Source organism: Fusarium coffeatum (assembly GCF_003316985.1).
Source record: "Fusarium coffeatum strain FIESC_28 chromosome Unknown BRIP53273_contig_61, whole genome shotgun sequence".
NCBI classification, from domain to species: Eukaryota; Fungi; Ascomycota; class Sordariomycetes; order Hypocreales; family Nectriaceae; genus Fusarium; species Fusarium coffeatum.
The window spans coordinates 227,121-243,283 of NW_022157857.1; the positions used below are offsets into that span (position 1 = coordinate 227,121).

The window sequence follows — 16,163 nt, forward strand, 5'->3', positions numbered from 1 at the left end:
AGTCGTCGGTGAAATAAAATAACAAAACCGACAAAACCATATCGCTGATATCATACGTTTCGTAATTTGTATTACGGTTCTTCCTCAATCATGGCCCGGACTTCGGGTTCGTTGAGGAGAATGCGCTTGCCCAGTTCCTCTGGGGGCTTGCCATCTCGGACAGCTCCAAAGTCAAGAATCTGCGTCCTGTTAGTAATTATTCCTGTTCACATTCAATTCGTAACATACCTCGACATAGGTGAGCTGGTCTCGTTGAACTGCAGCCACACATCGTCGTTCATCAAACTTGACTTGCCAAACACCACTGAGGTCGCTCAAGAGGTCTTGAACGCATTCGCCGGTCTTGACGTCCCACATTTTCACTGTCTTCTCACTACCACTAATGACCTTGCGGCCGTCATGCTGAAAACACGTAATAGCTCCAGTATGAGCCATGAGGACATTGCGGCATTTGCCATTTTCGGGATCCCAAATTCGTAGAGTCGAATCGGCAGCGGCAGACACTAGTATCTCGTCGCGGAGGTCCAGCAGACCGACAAGTAGGCTATGTCCTTCGAGAGTGTACAGACATGCGCCAGTTGTAAGGTCCCAAATCTTGACTAAAGAGTCCATTGAGCCTGAAATGCAACGGTTGCGCTTGTGGTCCAGAACGACAGAGTATACCTTCTGTAAGTGACCGTGGAGGACATGAAGTGCTTCACCAGTACTAATGCGCCAAACACGGACGGTGCTATCGTAGGATCCACTGACCAGAGTGTCGCCGTGGGCTGAGATAGCGCGGACTGAGTGAGTGTGCCCAGCCAAAACTCTAATGAAGTAAGGGCAGTCAGACTCATGGGCCGGAGGTCCGGTCTGGATGTATCGGCGAGAGCCAACCTCGGGAAGTCGCCAAACTCGAAGCTGGCTATCCCGAGATCCAGTGATGATGAGAGGCTTCTCAGGCTGCATAATGGCCTGTCCGCTGGAGTCTCTGCCAGTCTCGGTAGGCATCAGGATTTGTAGACAACGGACAGTACTAGTGTGTCCATAGAAGACCTGCTGACAGAGTCCACGCTCAATGTCCCAGACGCGAACGGACCTGTCGGTGGAGCCGGAAACAAGCATGTTGCCCTCGTACTGCAGAGCCCAAACACCACCCTCGTGACCCTCGAGCTTCTTGCGGAGCTTGCCCGTCTTTGTGTCGTAGATGTGAATGAGGGTATCATCGCTGCCAGTAATGATCTTGTCCTCGTCAAACTGCAGACAGGTAATCACGTGTCGAGGATGAGCGGCAAAGGCAACATGACCGGGCTTTACCTCACCACTGGTCCAACTCTTGCGAATCATGTGATGGCGGCGGTAAAGTGATTTGTAAAGATGAAGCTCGCGAAGACTAGGCAATCCAAGCTGGGGATCAGGTACCGCAGTGGCAGCGGCGTTAGCAGCAGACAGTGGTCCTTCAGATGGATGTTGTCTGATTTCGGGCTGCGACTTGCTTTCCTCGCGAGACACGGCCTCCTGGGCACTGGCACGTCGCTTCGATCGCTCGGCAGCCGAGTATGTGTTGAGCGCTCGCTTTCGCTTGGAAGCTCGGGATTTCGAAGCTGTCTCTTGTCGAAGGGTTCGGGTGAGCTCGTGCTCAGTTGAGGTCAAACGGTTTCGCATGCTGAGATCCTTCTCGTACCCAGTAGCTCCAACAGGATCTTGCCATCCCCAACCCTGGAGAATTGCCTTTTGAAGTTCACCAGGAGGGAGCGTGTAGCCATCGCGATCGAACAACGCCTTCCAACCGGTCTCGTTGCGGTCGACAAGATTGCGCCAGTGCTTAGAGACCTGTGCGGCACAGCAGAGATCCTTGTGGTCGAGATGTGACAGGACAGAGTATCCAAGTTCGAGAGGGAGCTGACGAAGGAAGTCGCACTTCAGAGCAGGATTGACAGCGTTGGCGACAACTCGGAGGGTAGGTCGAGGGCATCGGCGAAGGAACTGATACATCATGAATGTCTTCATTTCGGTCTTCATCGAGTCGAATGCCTCCAGGAGTGTTTGCGTGTCGACGACATGGGGAGATCCGTCGGGACGAGTGAGAGCGAAGTCGTCATCAGAGCGGCCAGCAGGTACAAGTGCAGTCGAGGGATCATCTTCTGTAAGCTGTGATTCATCAACCCAACGAGAGTCCGAGTTTGAGGTCTGAAAGCTAGACTGGCCTTCATCTTCGGCGTCGGTGGTGTGTAACTGAGCAGCTGCTAAAGTAGGCGACAGTCTAGGACTAGGAAGACTAGCATCCTGGGCGGCAACAACATCTATACTGGGCCTGGGATTAAATGGACGAGCGGACTGTTGTAGGGACCCGTCGATATCTGTAAATGGTTCTGCGTCGGTGTCGGTGATTGGTGGAGTAGCCACATTACTGCTGAAGACGGTGTGGGAATCACTCTCAACAGGGCTTGTGGCTTCGTAATGAGGACTGACGGTAGATGAGGATGCTTCGGGGGAGTGTTGTCGCTCAGGGTGTGACGAACGTCGGCGAGCCGGTCGATCAGATGAAATAACAGCTTCTGAAGTATCAGGGGTAGCAAGGAAGCCAGTAGCCGCTCGAGAAGACCTCTCCCCTTCTCGTCGATTTGAGCCATGAGCAATGGAGCGGCGGAGCTTGTCTGAAACGGCATTAAGTCCATTTGATCGAGGGGCTCGTCGAGGGTTGGTGGATGTGGCTGCTGATGATTCGGGAGAGTCTGTAGGACTGGTTCTTGAAGCTCGGGAGCGTCGGGGGTAACCTTCTGAAGGGGATTGTGATCGGTGCTTGGGTACTCGGACGAGGGTATTGGATTCATGAGGGGATTCGGAATTAACGCGACCGGGAGTAGCACGGCCATTACTATATGTCATCTGCAAAAATGTTAGTTTAATTTTGGGCCAACATAGCCGCGTTGCGTGGCAGCATGTATGTGTCAGCAGTGAAAGCTTACCTGCGCATCTGTTGACTCCTCGCCTTCATCATCTGTCTCAAGGGCACCAGGCATATTATAAGAGAACTGGATCAGTTCTGGAGGCGTGGGCTTCATAGCCAGAGGATACTCTTTTGTGTCGAGGTTTTCGAGGGGTACAGGATCTCGAACGAAGACGTGGGGAAACTTGCGGGTGAGACGAGTAGTGGTCGTGACAGTCTTGGTCTCGACGCACTCGCTCACCTCGAGCTGGAATCGACGAGATCGATTGTTCTGGCCTTCGGAGATATTCACAGACACTGTTTGTGAAGGTTTGGGGTGACGAGGCTCGAGAGCCTGACTGGTTGCGGGTGACGGTGTCATGGTTCGTGATGTTTGTGTAGTGTTCGTCCGTGACAAGCACCAGGCTGTTGAGAATAATGCCTGTGCGAGACAAATTCCTAGGGTTCCGTTCGAGGAGAGTTGACGTGTTGAAATATACCGTCAACCGTATTCTGCGGAACCGACCAAGCTGAACGAAACACTTAACGCGAAGGTAACGCCAGATCACGCATATGCAACGTCCACAACGGCCAAGTAATGAACGCTATCCGAAACGATCGACGAAGACAAGCGAGTCCAGTATGTACGAACAGTAACTAAGTCGTGTTGGGAGTATAGACGAGAGCGTGATGTATCGACAGACCGCGAAGGGATTTCGATGGAGGCTTCCCCGAGAACGGAATAGAACTGCACGCTCGACGTTCAGAGCAGCATATATCGAAAGATCGTTGCGAGGGCGGAAGGAAGGGTCGTAGGGCTTCCTGTTGTTGTTGGAGACGCGTGCAAGCGTGGACTTGACAGCTGGGGAAAGGCAAGGGGATGCCTGGGAGTACAAGGGAGTGTGGCGAGACGGGCGGGAATAAAGAGAAAGAAAATGAGTAATTAGATAGAAAAAGGAAAGCCAAGATACAAAGAAAGAAGACAACAGGGCAAACAAAGGATTTGGTATGTTCGCCTAAGATGTGTCGTCTTTGCCTCTTTTTTTGTCGGTGCCCTTTTCCGTTTCTCTTGTCGTAGGGCTTCGTTTGCTTACGAGGCTTTGGTGAGAGAGAAGATATGGTTGTGCAGGCTGATGTGACGGAGGAGTTGGTCTGGTTCTCGGGCCAAGGTAGATGTGGACTCAATCTTTTACAGCTATACCTGATTGGGTTTGGTGTTGCAAGGCAATGGTTGGCCCAGGGTTCCCTCCCAGTGACAAACAGAGCCTAGCCTATCGAGCATGTGATTATGATTGGACGATTGGGCTTTAGATCCGTTACTCTTGGGGAAGGGGAAACATGACCTTGACACGGGGGGTGACCAAGTACCTCTCCGCACGGATTTAGGTACTATTAATGGGCGGTTGCGAAAAAGGGTACTTGTACTTTTACCTGCCATGCAATGCAATGCTGGAGAGTTGAGCTGCAACCCTATCACATTCTAACTGTTGTCAAAGCCCATGATGAATCTGTTGGTGATGGTTCAAGCTAACTGTGCATGAAAACGCCTTTCCCTTTCCTTGTTAGTATGTGGAATTCACGGAAAGTGACTTGACTTGGTCTGTGTCTTGTCACCTGGAGACAGACCTTCTCCAGCCGCGGCTACGTCCGTGACCGAGAAAGCTGGAATTCAAAGACAGGTTTTAACCACCTATTCAGCCCCAGTGTCATTGTCCAAGGCAGAACGCCTGTTCGATTCTCAACCGGATTTCCACGGTCTAAATCGAGGCTCGTGCTCGTGCGCTCCTTGGAACAGAATCCTTCAAGAAACAAGGACCATGATGACTTATATCTCACGTGACAGATTTCCTTCCATCGGCTCCGGCGTCGGCGAAGGACGAGGTTATTGCCTCTGTGAATGAATGAATGATCCTTGATTAATGGCATTGTATCGAGATGCGACATGGGTTTATGAGACATAATACCTTTTAACGCGTGCGTTTAATTACTTTCACGATTAATTTGTGATTATTGTCCTGTTGTCCTGCCAAGGGAGTGAAAGGAGAGATCGAAGAATAGACTGTAAATAAATGGCGTTAGAATTCTATATTGGTGAAGTCGTTCTCAGTCAATTATTGATCATAATCCACCTGGCTATACAGATGCGATTCCTCCCTTCTCGACCATATATGCATCCCTTCCCCCAAGCGATCAACAACTCCTTTCCACTCGCCACATATAACTCCCTTCCCCCATAGAAATAACAATAACCATGTCCAGGCTCTGACATCTCCCTTCAACATTCTCGGCCGAGCTCACTAAAAACACTCTTTCGCCACGAAACAAGCACTTCCGCCGCGACTCACGTGCGCTCCGATAGAGTTTTCGTTAGTCAGCCGAGAAAAAGGGGGCGATACCAGGCAATCGGTGTACCCGATCAACCGGATTTCCAATCCCGGTGCGGGCACCGATGCGGGGGTCTCGGAGGCCTGGGTTGGCCGATGAGGCGGCGAAGAATGGAATGTGATACCCGCATGGGAAAAAAAGATATTGTTGGTACAGGGTAGCTGAGATTTCCATGGAAGTTTATGAGCACCAGCAGTTACTAGGACATTGCCACTTTTTGATCTTGAAACCCAAAGTATTGTGATATGTTCCATTGATAACAGACATGCTTTTCTACAAAAGACTACATAAGTCGTTATTGGTATCTAAAACCCCATCGCTAGCATTCCAAACATCACCTTACCAAAGGTCGTTTCATGCAAAGCTACCCAAAGCTTACGAGATATAAACCGGCATTCGACTCCCAAGCAACTCACTCTTACTCAACTGCACATCCAACTTATTAAAGTCATGCAGCATCAACCAACAAATCATACGGAATATCAACGTGCACCACGCATCATCATGTGACACTTCCTGCGCATACAACGCACTCTCAATTCTTCCCTCCGGAACCTCACTAAGCATAGAAACAGCTTCGCTCATAGCGCTGCCGGGTCTACTTGTAGACACAGACGGACGACCATTGGGTACGGTGTTTAGAGTCATGTTCTCTGCGCTTCTGTGAAGACGAGGTGCTGGCATCGGTGGTGGGGGAGAGTGGCCGCGTTCCTGACCGCGCATGCTGCTTGCTTGAGTTCGACCGGTTCCTGCTCTGCGGAAACCGTGGCCTGGAGGGGCGCCGACGATGCTTGCTCGACGATCTGTTGAGCGTTCGGCGCGAGGAATGACTTTTTCGCGGATGACGTGGAAGTAGACTTCCATGAATTTGTGCTGTCTCTCGTCGGGGCTAGCTTCGTGCATGTCTTCGAACCCAAGGGGTGTGACTCTAGGTTGTGCATCTGGTCGAGTTGACGGGCTCCACTCGGCATGTAAAGATGTCACATCTGACGAACGATCTTCGCCATCATTAAGAAGACGTAGAACCTCCTGGATATGCGATCTTAGAACATCTTGGACCATTTCTCGTCGCTTCTTCTGGACCTCGCTCTCGTGTACTTTGAGCCCGTTCGCCTCTGCATAGGGGGTAATGGTACCAGCAGGCTCCTTGGCCGTCAGAATTTGATCGCAGTCGTCAATGGCTTCGTGAAGTGCCCTAAGAACAGACATCTTCTGCGCTGTGCTCTCGTCTTTGTTGTATCCCAGAATTTTGTCGGCGTGCTTCCTGATCCTCTTGACGATGACTGGATTTCGTTGCGCCCTTGTTAGTGGGACCTCGACAAGATCGTAGTAAGCGTCCATGACTTTGTAGAGTGACACCGATTGTTTGTCCCAGCGGTCTGAAGTTGGGTTGGGAATATGGGTGAACATGGTGTTCTTGATATGGAACGTCCGACTCAGCATACCAAGAATCTCGAATGAGACTGCAACTTGTTAGTCAATGCGACATGGAGGAACGACAAAACGTACCAGGAAACAGATGCGACGTATGCTTGCCAGCATCCTGGAAAGCACGAACAGCATTGGTATTGCAACCAATTCTAATCAGAGTCTGAGAAATCTCCTCACGAGTAGCTAGCTGTAGGAAAGCCAGGTTTCCAGGATCATCTTCAGGGAATTGAAGACGTCGCTGATCCAACAGCACACTGTAAATGGTAGACACATAGCCAAAGCAAAGTTCCTTGACTTGGTCCACGGGAATCACTCGATTGGACTCAAAGCGACTTCTTCCATAGATACTGAACGTAAACATCAACCCCAAATCAGCTACCTTTTCGCCAACGACCATAAACCCATTGCCTTCAGCGCGGTAGCGATCACGTCTGCGGTCGAATTCCTTCCAGTAAATACCCAATGCAGCCAACATCTCGATAAGATGGCACATTGTTGTCGTCGCATACGGCCGAAGAACAGTCGCAGGCATTGTATCCCAACTCTTGCGCTTGCGCTGAAGAGCCACCGTCAAAGTATGCGCATCGTATAAACTTGGAGGCTCTGGTGAAATATCACGCTGTTCGGACGTACTAGGAGGACCAATGATCTTATTCATTTCCTCATATTGTGTCTTCTGCCACTTCTCCGAGTCGTGCTCCATGCGCTGCACCGCACTAAGGAGTAGCGTCCATGAAGCTCGCTCGTTATCGGCAGTGTGAACACGTTCTCGTCTCGTCTTGGCGGCGTATTCTTCTCTCAAATTGATAGCCAGCTCAGACCAGGTAGCGTCCAGACTCTCTTGACTACCGTCCAAGAAATAGATCTGAGAGTCGATAATGGGACCGTTTTTGTTATCTGGCGGCGAAACGAAAATGACGGGAGCTTCGAATTCGACCTCGAAACGGAGTTCGTCCCATGAGAAGCGGCGGGTTTTTGTCAAGGCCCATTTTCCCATTACTTTCTCGTTGCATTGGGCGTATCCTGCGGCAGAGGCATAGTATTGTTGCAAGACTTGCATGAAGGTGGCTGCCAGCGCGACTAGAGATATGATCAGGGCTACCAAGGCCACAATGACTTCGGGATCTGCACTATCATCGGCCATGTTGATGGTTATTCAGATTCGCTCGTTCGGTTCGTTCGTCTAGTGTCTCAGATGGTGGCGTCGCGTAGTGAGAAGCCGTCTCCAGCTGAAGGCTAGGGCTCGTACTTTCTTCTGAAGTCGTAGAAATTGAAGATGCGACGGGAGAGGTTAAAGAGGCACGCAGAGCAGTCAATGTCCTTGTTCAACCAAGACCCGCGTGGTAATTCTTTCAAGATGGCCCCATGATGACCACAAGAAAGAGAAAAAAGAGGGAACCAAAGGAATTGAAAGGAGAGAGGTGAGCTGCAGAAGCAGAGCCTCGTTTGAACTTGTCAGTTCGCATCTTGCTCTAGCAGGGGAGGGCGTACAGGGCTCAAAGTCCGGGGTTTAATTGGATCGAGCGTAATGAGGTGGACATAGCGTGATGGAGACAAGACATTTGGGGGCGGCCACTTTGAAGGCCGTAGAAGGCCTCAATTAAGAGTTGTTGCAGAAGATGATGTGGACTGTTGACATGGAGAAGACGTGGATGTTCAATACTTGGTGAGGTTACAGATCTTGTTTGATGTTCATACCTTAATTCGATTAACCGTTGAAGAAAAAAGGTTATCTCGTCACAGTGATGACATTAGCGCCCTATAGCCCTAAAGCTTAGCAGATCGTGCGCTGGAACAATTGGTGGGTGCGGGGGGCTGGGCGCGGGCGCTAAAATGGAACTCCCGTCTGGAGCCTCAGGGTAGATGCCAGAATTTGTATGGAATGAACCAGATATTTTCATGTAACCGCGTATCGATGATCAGATAGGCGATCATGAGAGACGAAAGCTTAATTGCTTATATCTAACAACTGGATCATTATATAGTGACTAACAAAGAAGTGAAACCAAGGCATTAAAGTCTTTCCACGAGTGCATTCAAACTTCAATACAATGGAACGATGGATATCGTGCTGCAGCTCAAGTCCCAGCGAGACTTTGACTCAAACAACTAATGATGACAGCATGAGGATTAAAGGCTCATGCACGCAAGACAATTAGAGGATCGAGATCAATGTCTTGAACGAGTACACTCTGCCTCACATAAGCCACCAATCTGTCCATCTTCAAGCACAATGGTCAGATGTCTATATTAAAGCTTCACTTCTCGTCCCGTATTCCTCTCGACATCCAATATCAACGCGACAATATTACTCAAAGAAACAACATCCCCCTTGCCATCAAAAGCAATAATCTCAGCATCATATCTCCCATTCTTAACAACCTTCGCCTCAATCCTAATTCTCAACCACTCCACTCCCTCCTCCGGCAAAGCCTTTTTGACATCCAAACTCAACGACACAGTCGGCATCCAGAATATCTTATCAAACGCGAACCGATCTTTAGGAGTCGGCGCTTCAATATCTGTAGGTCTGTGGCCCTCGATTATCAGCGCGGGAGCTACGTCGGCGAGATAGCTCAGCATCCATGTCTTCCAGCGCTCGCCGTTGGACATGCGGAGCCAGAGATCCCAACATGCTGGTGATGTTTTCTTATTCTTGGGACTGTAGAATTCGACGTGTCGCATCATTGGTGCCATGTCCATGACTATCATATGTAATCTCTCCCAGTTTGGGTCGTTGTCTTCTGCGAGTTTGGTCAAATCCACTGGAGGAGGAGGCTCGCGGAGTTCAAAGCCTGTGGGTAAAGTAAGACCATTCTCAGCCTCAATGCGATTATTCGTGACATAAGCCGCGATTTTCTTCTTAGATTGTGAAGTTATCCAGGGACTTTGTGAAAGGAGTCCTTCTTGGTACAGTGCTACGTGGACGATTGATAGAGCGCGGCCTCTTCGGACTTCTTCAACTATAAGAACAGCTGGACCGAGGTGTGTTGCATTTAGGAAATGCCAATGCGCAGCAAAGGTGTCGGGTTGATCGGATCCGAGATATTGGCTTGCGGCGCGAATGAACATTGCAGAGATATAGCCTCCATGAGGGACTGTAGCTGTTAGTAAGTGGAGGGCTTATTGAAGGCATGCGTACCTGTTCCGACAGCGAAGGACTCTGCGAGATTGACCGTGAAAGTACTCTCATCTTGCCGCGTGACTTGAGATTCGATCTCTAGGAGTGGATAGCCCGACATTTTGAATCAAATTGCTTTATATCTTGTTGGTGGTAAACTGCGAGTTGCACAGAATGTTCGTGTTGGCGCTTGTCATAGACATGAGCCGAGGCTGACAGGGGTTCCACGATGTGAGATGGCTGATCACCACGACCGTCTAATTCAATTATTCGCAGCTTGATTGGAATGTCAATTACATGTAGATAAATGATAGCTTGCTGAAACAGGTAATACCATGCGCCATTCTTGTTCTCTCAAGGCCATTGATTCAGCTACCCAGGTATCGATTGTCAAGACCCTAACGCTACGAACATCAGTATACACCTTGAGCTGAAGTCCCTTCGATCGGTAGAGACTAATCCAAATTACCTATTTGAATCACAATCCCGCGTAAGCTGTCGCTGTTCCTATTTCTGGGTTGGCGGTGACCTTAGACGAGGTTGGTCAGGCCAGACGGCTGACTAAGATCATGACGCGGTCCCCTGTAACATGATGTCCGTGTTTCAAAGGAAGCGAGACTATCTCTTCCTCTTTCGTCCCTTTTCTTCCCATTTATCATCTACATCACATCACAAACTTACCTGCATCAATATCGATCATGTCTCGATTCTCTCGCTATGATACCGACGAAGAACGTCTCCCGGAGGGCATGCAGAGAGTAGGCTACGATGCTGACTCCCAGGTCTACACATTCCGCGACGCCGACGGAAGCTTCTGGGAGAGCGCGCCAGGCAACCAATACGGCCAGCTCACAAAGGTCGGCGAAGCGCGTCCAGAAGGCCAAGAGTCCGAGTCCTTCCTGGTGTCAAACCCGCAGTACCATCAGCCCAAGATGTCTTGGTTCACCGAGATGAAGCCCTTCCTCAACTTCCTCATGCTCATCATCCTATCGATGCTTCTCCTCTTCTGGTTCCTCGGCCACAAGTCCTCGCCCGAGGAACATATTCCTATCCCGGATTGTCCGGAGGGTACGGTTGCTTATGGTGTTAAGCAGGGCGATACGTGTTGGTCTATCGCCAAGAAGGCGGGCGTGGATCTTGATGAGATCTTGAAGAAGAATAAGGGTGTTGACTGCGAGGCGCTCATGATTGGGGATCGCATTTGCGTGCCTGGCAAGAAGAGCGTTGACTGAGTTGCACCGTGTTTTGTGGAATCATGTACAGAGCATCGCTCGTGAGACCAATCGACGGCAGATGATGGCGCACGACTGTGAGCTGCATCGAACTAAACTGAGTGAGCTTGGGACCAGTCTGTGCTTAGACAGCTGCGCCTGAGCGGGCTGTCGTTCATGCTGAGAAGCGTCATGGTGGATGCCTGGCTTTCCATAGCAACAATACCTATTGCAAGCAAGTACTGTTTAATGGATTAATCATATCCTGAACCCAGTCTTGTCTTGTCTTTGGATGTTCTTGTCCAATTGTTTGGTGGTGAAGCGTCCAAAGCTCTTTAGAGCGTATCCGTCAGCCGGGCAACGTCATGCTGGGCCTATCAGTGGCCACTCATTGGGTGCCATCTGTGTCATTATGCACGTTAGCTAGTGCATCATCTGGACCGACCTGTGCCAGCAAGCCAAGTCTTGGCCCTTGGAGCGTTGCGTTGCATTGCGTTGCATTTATCCGATGTCTTCAGCGATGCCTGCCTATCTTTCGAGTCTGAGGAGAGGAGAGGAGATTCACAGACTCTTCAGGCCGTCGAAGATTGTCAACAAACAACATTCGAAAGAAGAAGAGCAACTCCAATCACCTGCTCAATCACATTCAAGGCGGTCAACCTTGGAGCTTCTCTTCTCATCGAAATCATCACCACAAAAAGCCCCGCGCTAAAGTGGAAAAGAAAACGAGGGGCAACACCAGATTTTAGACCCTTGGAGCGCTTTGGCCGCTGCCTACCCAACCAGCATCGAAGCTTCCAAGAGCGGGGCATGGGAATTTTTTTTTTCTTTCCCTCTAATTTCGACCCGAGGACCCCAAATAATTTAAAATTTTCGGACGCGGGTCCCTCGCGATTTTATTTTCTCTCTTCATCCAACTATAAACCTTCGGGTTCTTTTCTTTTTCTCCTTTCCTTTTTCCTTCTTTTCTACGTCGTTTGAAGCTTCGACTTAGAAATAATCATGGATAAGGGGAAGCTTGCACAGCTCCTTGAAGGGAGCCAAGTCCGTAAGTTTTTGACTCTTGTTGATGTCAACATGCAAGCTCTGCTTTGTGTGTTGTCGCTTAACATACTCTGAAAGCTAACTTTTCTCTTCTTCAGCCAACACTGAGCAGGTCAAGGCCGTTACCGCCGAGCTCCAGAAGAACTTCTACACAAAGCCCGAGTCGCTTCTCGCCCTTGTCGAGATCTCCCTCACACATGGAGATGCTGGCGTTCGACAGCTCGCCTCGGTCCAGGCTCTCCGTCTGATCCCCAAGTTCTGGGAGAAGACCGCCCAGGACCAGCGACAGCTTGCCCGCAACCACCTTCTCGAGGGTGTCCTCAAGGAGTCCTCCGCTGGTGTCCGCCACTCTCTCGCCCGTCTCATCGCCGGCATTGTCAGCGCTGATATGGAGAACGGTGAGGGTGAGGATTTCCTCAAGCAGCTCCTCCCTCTCAGCAACAACGACAACGTCGTTGCTCGTGAGGTTGGCACATTCCTTCTCTACGCCATTCTCGAGGAGGACCCCACCCACTTCGCCGATAACACACACGATCTTCTCAAGCTCTTCCAGTCCCGTATTGAGGACCCCGAGAGCAAGGAGGTTCGCATCAACATCGTTCGCGCTATTGGTGCTATCCTCATGATCATTGAGCCCGAGGAGGACGAGATCGCCCTCAAGGCCATGCAGGGCTTCGTTCCCAGCCTGGTTAACATCCTCAAGGCTACCGTCGAGGGTGAGGATGAGGAGAGCTACAAGATCGTCTTCGAGGTCTTCCACTCTTTCATCGCCTACGACTCTTCTCTCCTTGCCGTCCACCTCCGAGATCTCCTCTCTTTCATGATCGAGCTTGGTGGAAACGTCAACGCTGAGGAGGATGCCCGATCTCAGGCTCTTGCTTTCCTCATTCAGTGCGTTCGCTACCGCCGCATGAAGATCCAGGGCATGAAGACCATGGCTCCTGAGCTTATGGTCAAGGCCATGCACATCGTCACCGAGCTCGACCCCGAGGACGACGAGGAGGACCTTTCTCCTGCCCGCACTGCCATCAGCCTCATCGACACCCTGTCCAACGAGCTTCCCCCTCGTCAGGCCATTGTCCCTCTTCTCGAGCAGTTCCCCCACTTCGCTGGTAACAACGACCCCAAGTACCGTATGGCCGCTATGCTCGCTCTCGGTAACGCCGCTGAGGGTGCTCCCGACTTCATCTCTACCCAGCTCCAGCCTCTCCTCCCCACCATCATCTCTCTCCTCCAGGACTCCGAGACCCGTGTCCGCCACGCCTCTCTTGTTGGTCTGATCCACCTCGCTGAGGAGATGGCCGACGAGATGTCCTCTCACCACGAGCAGATCATCGCTGCTGTCCTCAAGAACCTCGAGGCTGCTTCTCAGGGTCCCTCCGACAAGAGCAACGTCAGCATCATCCGATGCGCTTGCGGTGCTCTTGACACCTTCGGTGACGGTATCGACACCAAGATCATGGCTCAGTACGGTCCTAACCTGATCGGCCCCATGGTCCGTCTCCTCGACCACGAGGACTTTGGTGTCAAGGCTGCTGCTGCTTCCGCCATTGGTGCCATCGCTTCTTCCATGGAGAAGGGCTTCGAGCCTTACTTCAAGGACGTCATGACCTCTCTCGGCAAGTTCGTCTCCATCAAGGACGGCGAGGAGTCTCTCGACCTCCGAAGTTCCACCTGCGACAGCTTGGGCCGCATCGCTATGGCTGTCGGCTCTGAGGCTTTCCAGCCCTACGTCATGGACCTCATGTCCGCTTCCGAGGAGGCTCTCAGTCTTGACAACCCCCGCCTCAAGGAGACCAGCTTCATCCTGTGGTCTAACCTGTCCAAGGTCTACCACGAGCAGTTCGACCACTTCCTTCCCGGTGTCTTCAAGGGTCTCTTCTCTTCTCTCGAGCTTGAGGATGAGGAGATTGAGCTTCCTGGTGTTGACGTTAACCAGCTTGGCGAAGGTTCTATCGTCGTTGGCGGCAAGCGCGTCAAGGTCAAGGCTCCTGAGAACGAGGACGACCTTGCCATCGCCGCTGGTGGTGAGGAGGACTGGGATGACATTGAGGATCTTGACGACCTCGGTGCTGTGACTGCTGTCGCTCTTGAGCAGGAGATTGCTCTCGATGTCCTCGGTGATGTCATCTCCAACTCTTGCAACAGCGCCAACCTCGAGCAGTACGTCGAGCAGACCATCGAGAAGGTTTCTCCCTTCACCGAGCACACATACGAGGGATGCCGAAAGACCGCCGTCTCCACCCTCTGGCGTACCTACGCCCGTGTCTTCCAGGTTTGGGAGGAGGGCTCCGGCGTCAAGTGGGAGGCTGGTCTTCCCGCCAAGCACACTCCTCCTACCTCGCTCATCTCCATGGGCCAGGCTCTCGAGAAGGCTACCATGACCATCTGGTCTGACGATTGTGAACGGTTAGTAACTTCCTTTTTGCTTTACCTTGTTTCTTCCAAAATGATGACTACCTTGCGTTATACCCAGCTCACTCAGAGGCAAATGCCGTTGCTGAGAACGCGTCTAATCACGTCTGATTGATATCACTGTTACTTCTTGTTTCTTGCACTCTTGACTTGAATCATCCGCTAACAGTCTTACAGCTCTGTCATCACCGACATCAACCGCAACATCGCCGCCACCCTCAAGGCCTGCGGTCCCGCCGTTCTTACCTGCAAGGACGGTTTCCTCCAGGAGATTGTCTCGGTCGTTGGTCTTATCATTACCCGATCGCACCCCTGCCAGATGGACCTCGGTGACGAGGAGGATGAGCCCGATGTTGAGGGCGGCTCTTCCGAGTACGACTGGCTCGTCATTGACACCGCTCTTGACGTTGTCGTCGGCATGGCTGCCGCTCTCGGCAGCAGCTTCGGCGAGCTCTGGAAGATTTTCGAGAAGCCTGTCCTCAAACTCGCCAGCTCCAGCGAGGATCTCCACCGATCCACCGCTGTCGGCACCATCGCCGAGATCACCAAGTACACTGGTGACGCTATCACCCCTTTCACCGAGTCTCTCGGCCAGGCTCTTGTCCGTCGCCTGACAGACCCCGACCCTCTGGCTAAGTCCAACGCTGCTTACGCCATCGGTCTCGTCGTCCTCAACTCCTCCGACACCAGCAAGACCTTCCCTATGTACCCTCTCCTCTGGGAGAAGCTCGAGCCCCTCCTGACCGTCAACGAGATGCGCATGACCGACAACGTCGCCGGTGCCGTCTCTCGCATGATGGCCAAGAACCCCAACAACGAGTTCGTCTCCCAGGCTCTCCCCGCCGTCGCCAACGTCCTTCCCCTCCAGGAGGACTACGAGGAGAACGCCCCCATCTACGAGAACATCTACAACCTCTACCAGCATTCCAACCCCACCGTCGAGCAGCTCACCCCCCAGCTCGTCTCCATCTTCGAGAAGGTCCTCAGCCCTCCCGAGGAGCAGCTCGAGCCTGAGACACGACAGATCCTTACACAGACCGTCCAGATGCTGTACAAGGCCAAGCCCGACCTTCTGGCCAACAACCCCGGCCTTCTCAAGCTTGCCAACATCCAGTAGATTGACGGTTTAGCATCATGACTTGAAACGAACGACAAAGGGTTTATTATATATAGGGATACGAAACTACGCTATGATTTGATGAAGAAAAAAGTTAAGACACGCGGTGTGTCATTTAGAGTTTATACCGTGGCAGCATAAGGGAATGGTAAAACAAAAGGGAAAAAGGATTATAGGGATGGCAAGCGCTGGGATTTCTTACGAAGCTGTATAGATGCTTCGGGACTTTTGATACCTAGGAATAGAAAGAAAAGATACCTTTCCATATGGACATTTTGTTTCCTCTGAACTGTGAAGTGATTATGAAGTAACTGTGCCTTCATGAAGCCAGACTACTTTATCATTGATGCGTCTTGTCGCAATGCCTGGTAGCTTGAAGTCACTCTTACCTCCGTCAGAGGCCCTTGTTGGTAACTTTGAAGCACTCGTATTGTACCACACGTCTTGCCAGGCAGTTGAACGTACTTATTGAGGACATTCCAGTGCACTGAATATGAATCATACTTGTTACCTGTATTCATTTTGTCCTAA

The 16,163-nt window shown here is 51.2% G+C and overlaps 5 protein-coding genes across 5 annotated transcripts; 2 read left to right on the plus strand and 3 right to left on the minus strand.

The window, feature by feature from the left end:
* Nucleotides 1-71: 71 nt before the first annotated feature.
* On the minus strand, nt 72-3,290 carry FIESC28_02835 (uncharacterized protein; the record flags this gene model as incomplete). Its single annotated transcript, XM_031156984.1, has 3 exons — nt 72-179; nt 229-2,868; nt 2,949-3,290. The coding sequence occupies 3 exons, from the start codon at nt 3,288-3,290 to the stop codon at nt 72-74; spliced, it is 3,090 nt and encodes a 1,029-aa protein (XP_031018936.1).
* A 2,276-nt stretch (nt 3,291-5,566) lies between these two features.
* Nucleotides 5,567-7,868, minus strand: FIESC28_02836 (uncharacterized protein; the record flags this gene model as incomplete). Its single annotated transcript, XM_031156985.1, has 3 exons — nt 5,567-5,576; nt 5,820-6,756; nt 6,803-7,868. 3 exons carry the CDS (start codon nt 7,866-7,868, stop codon nt 5,567-5,569), a joined length of 2,013 nt encoding a protein of 670 aa, XP_031018937.1.
* A 1,106-nt stretch (nt 7,869-8,974) lies between these two features.
* On the minus strand, nt 8,975-9,966 carry FIESC28_02837 (uncharacterized protein; the record flags this gene model as incomplete). Its single annotated transcript, XM_031156986.1, has 2 exons — nt 8,975-9,822; nt 9,867-9,966. The coding sequence occupies 2 exons, from the start codon at nt 9,964-9,966 to the stop codon at nt 8,975-8,977; spliced, it is 948 nt and encodes a 315-aa protein (XP_031018938.1).
* A 577-nt stretch (nt 9,967-10,543) lies between these two features.
* On the plus strand, nt 10,544-11,077 carry FIESC28_02838 (uncharacterized protein; the record flags this gene model as incomplete). Its single annotated transcript, XM_031156987.1, has 1 exon — nt 10,544-11,077. One exon carries the CDS (start codon nt 10,544-10,546, stop codon nt 11,075-11,077), a length of 534 nt encoding a protein of 177 aa, XP_031018939.1.
* A 981-nt stretch (nt 11,078-12,058) lies between these two features.
* Nucleotides 12,059-15,632, plus strand: FIESC28_02839 (uncharacterized protein; the record flags this gene model as incomplete). The annotated part of the gene is made up of 3 exons (XM_031156988.1): nt 12,059-12,104; nt 12,199-14,509; nt 14,693-15,632. The coding sequence occupies 3 exons, from the start codon at nt 12,059-12,061 to the stop codon at nt 15,630-15,632; spliced, it is 3,297 nt and encodes a 1,098-aa protein (XP_031018940.1).
* Between the last annotated feature and the right edge of the window lie 531 nt (nt 15,633-16,163).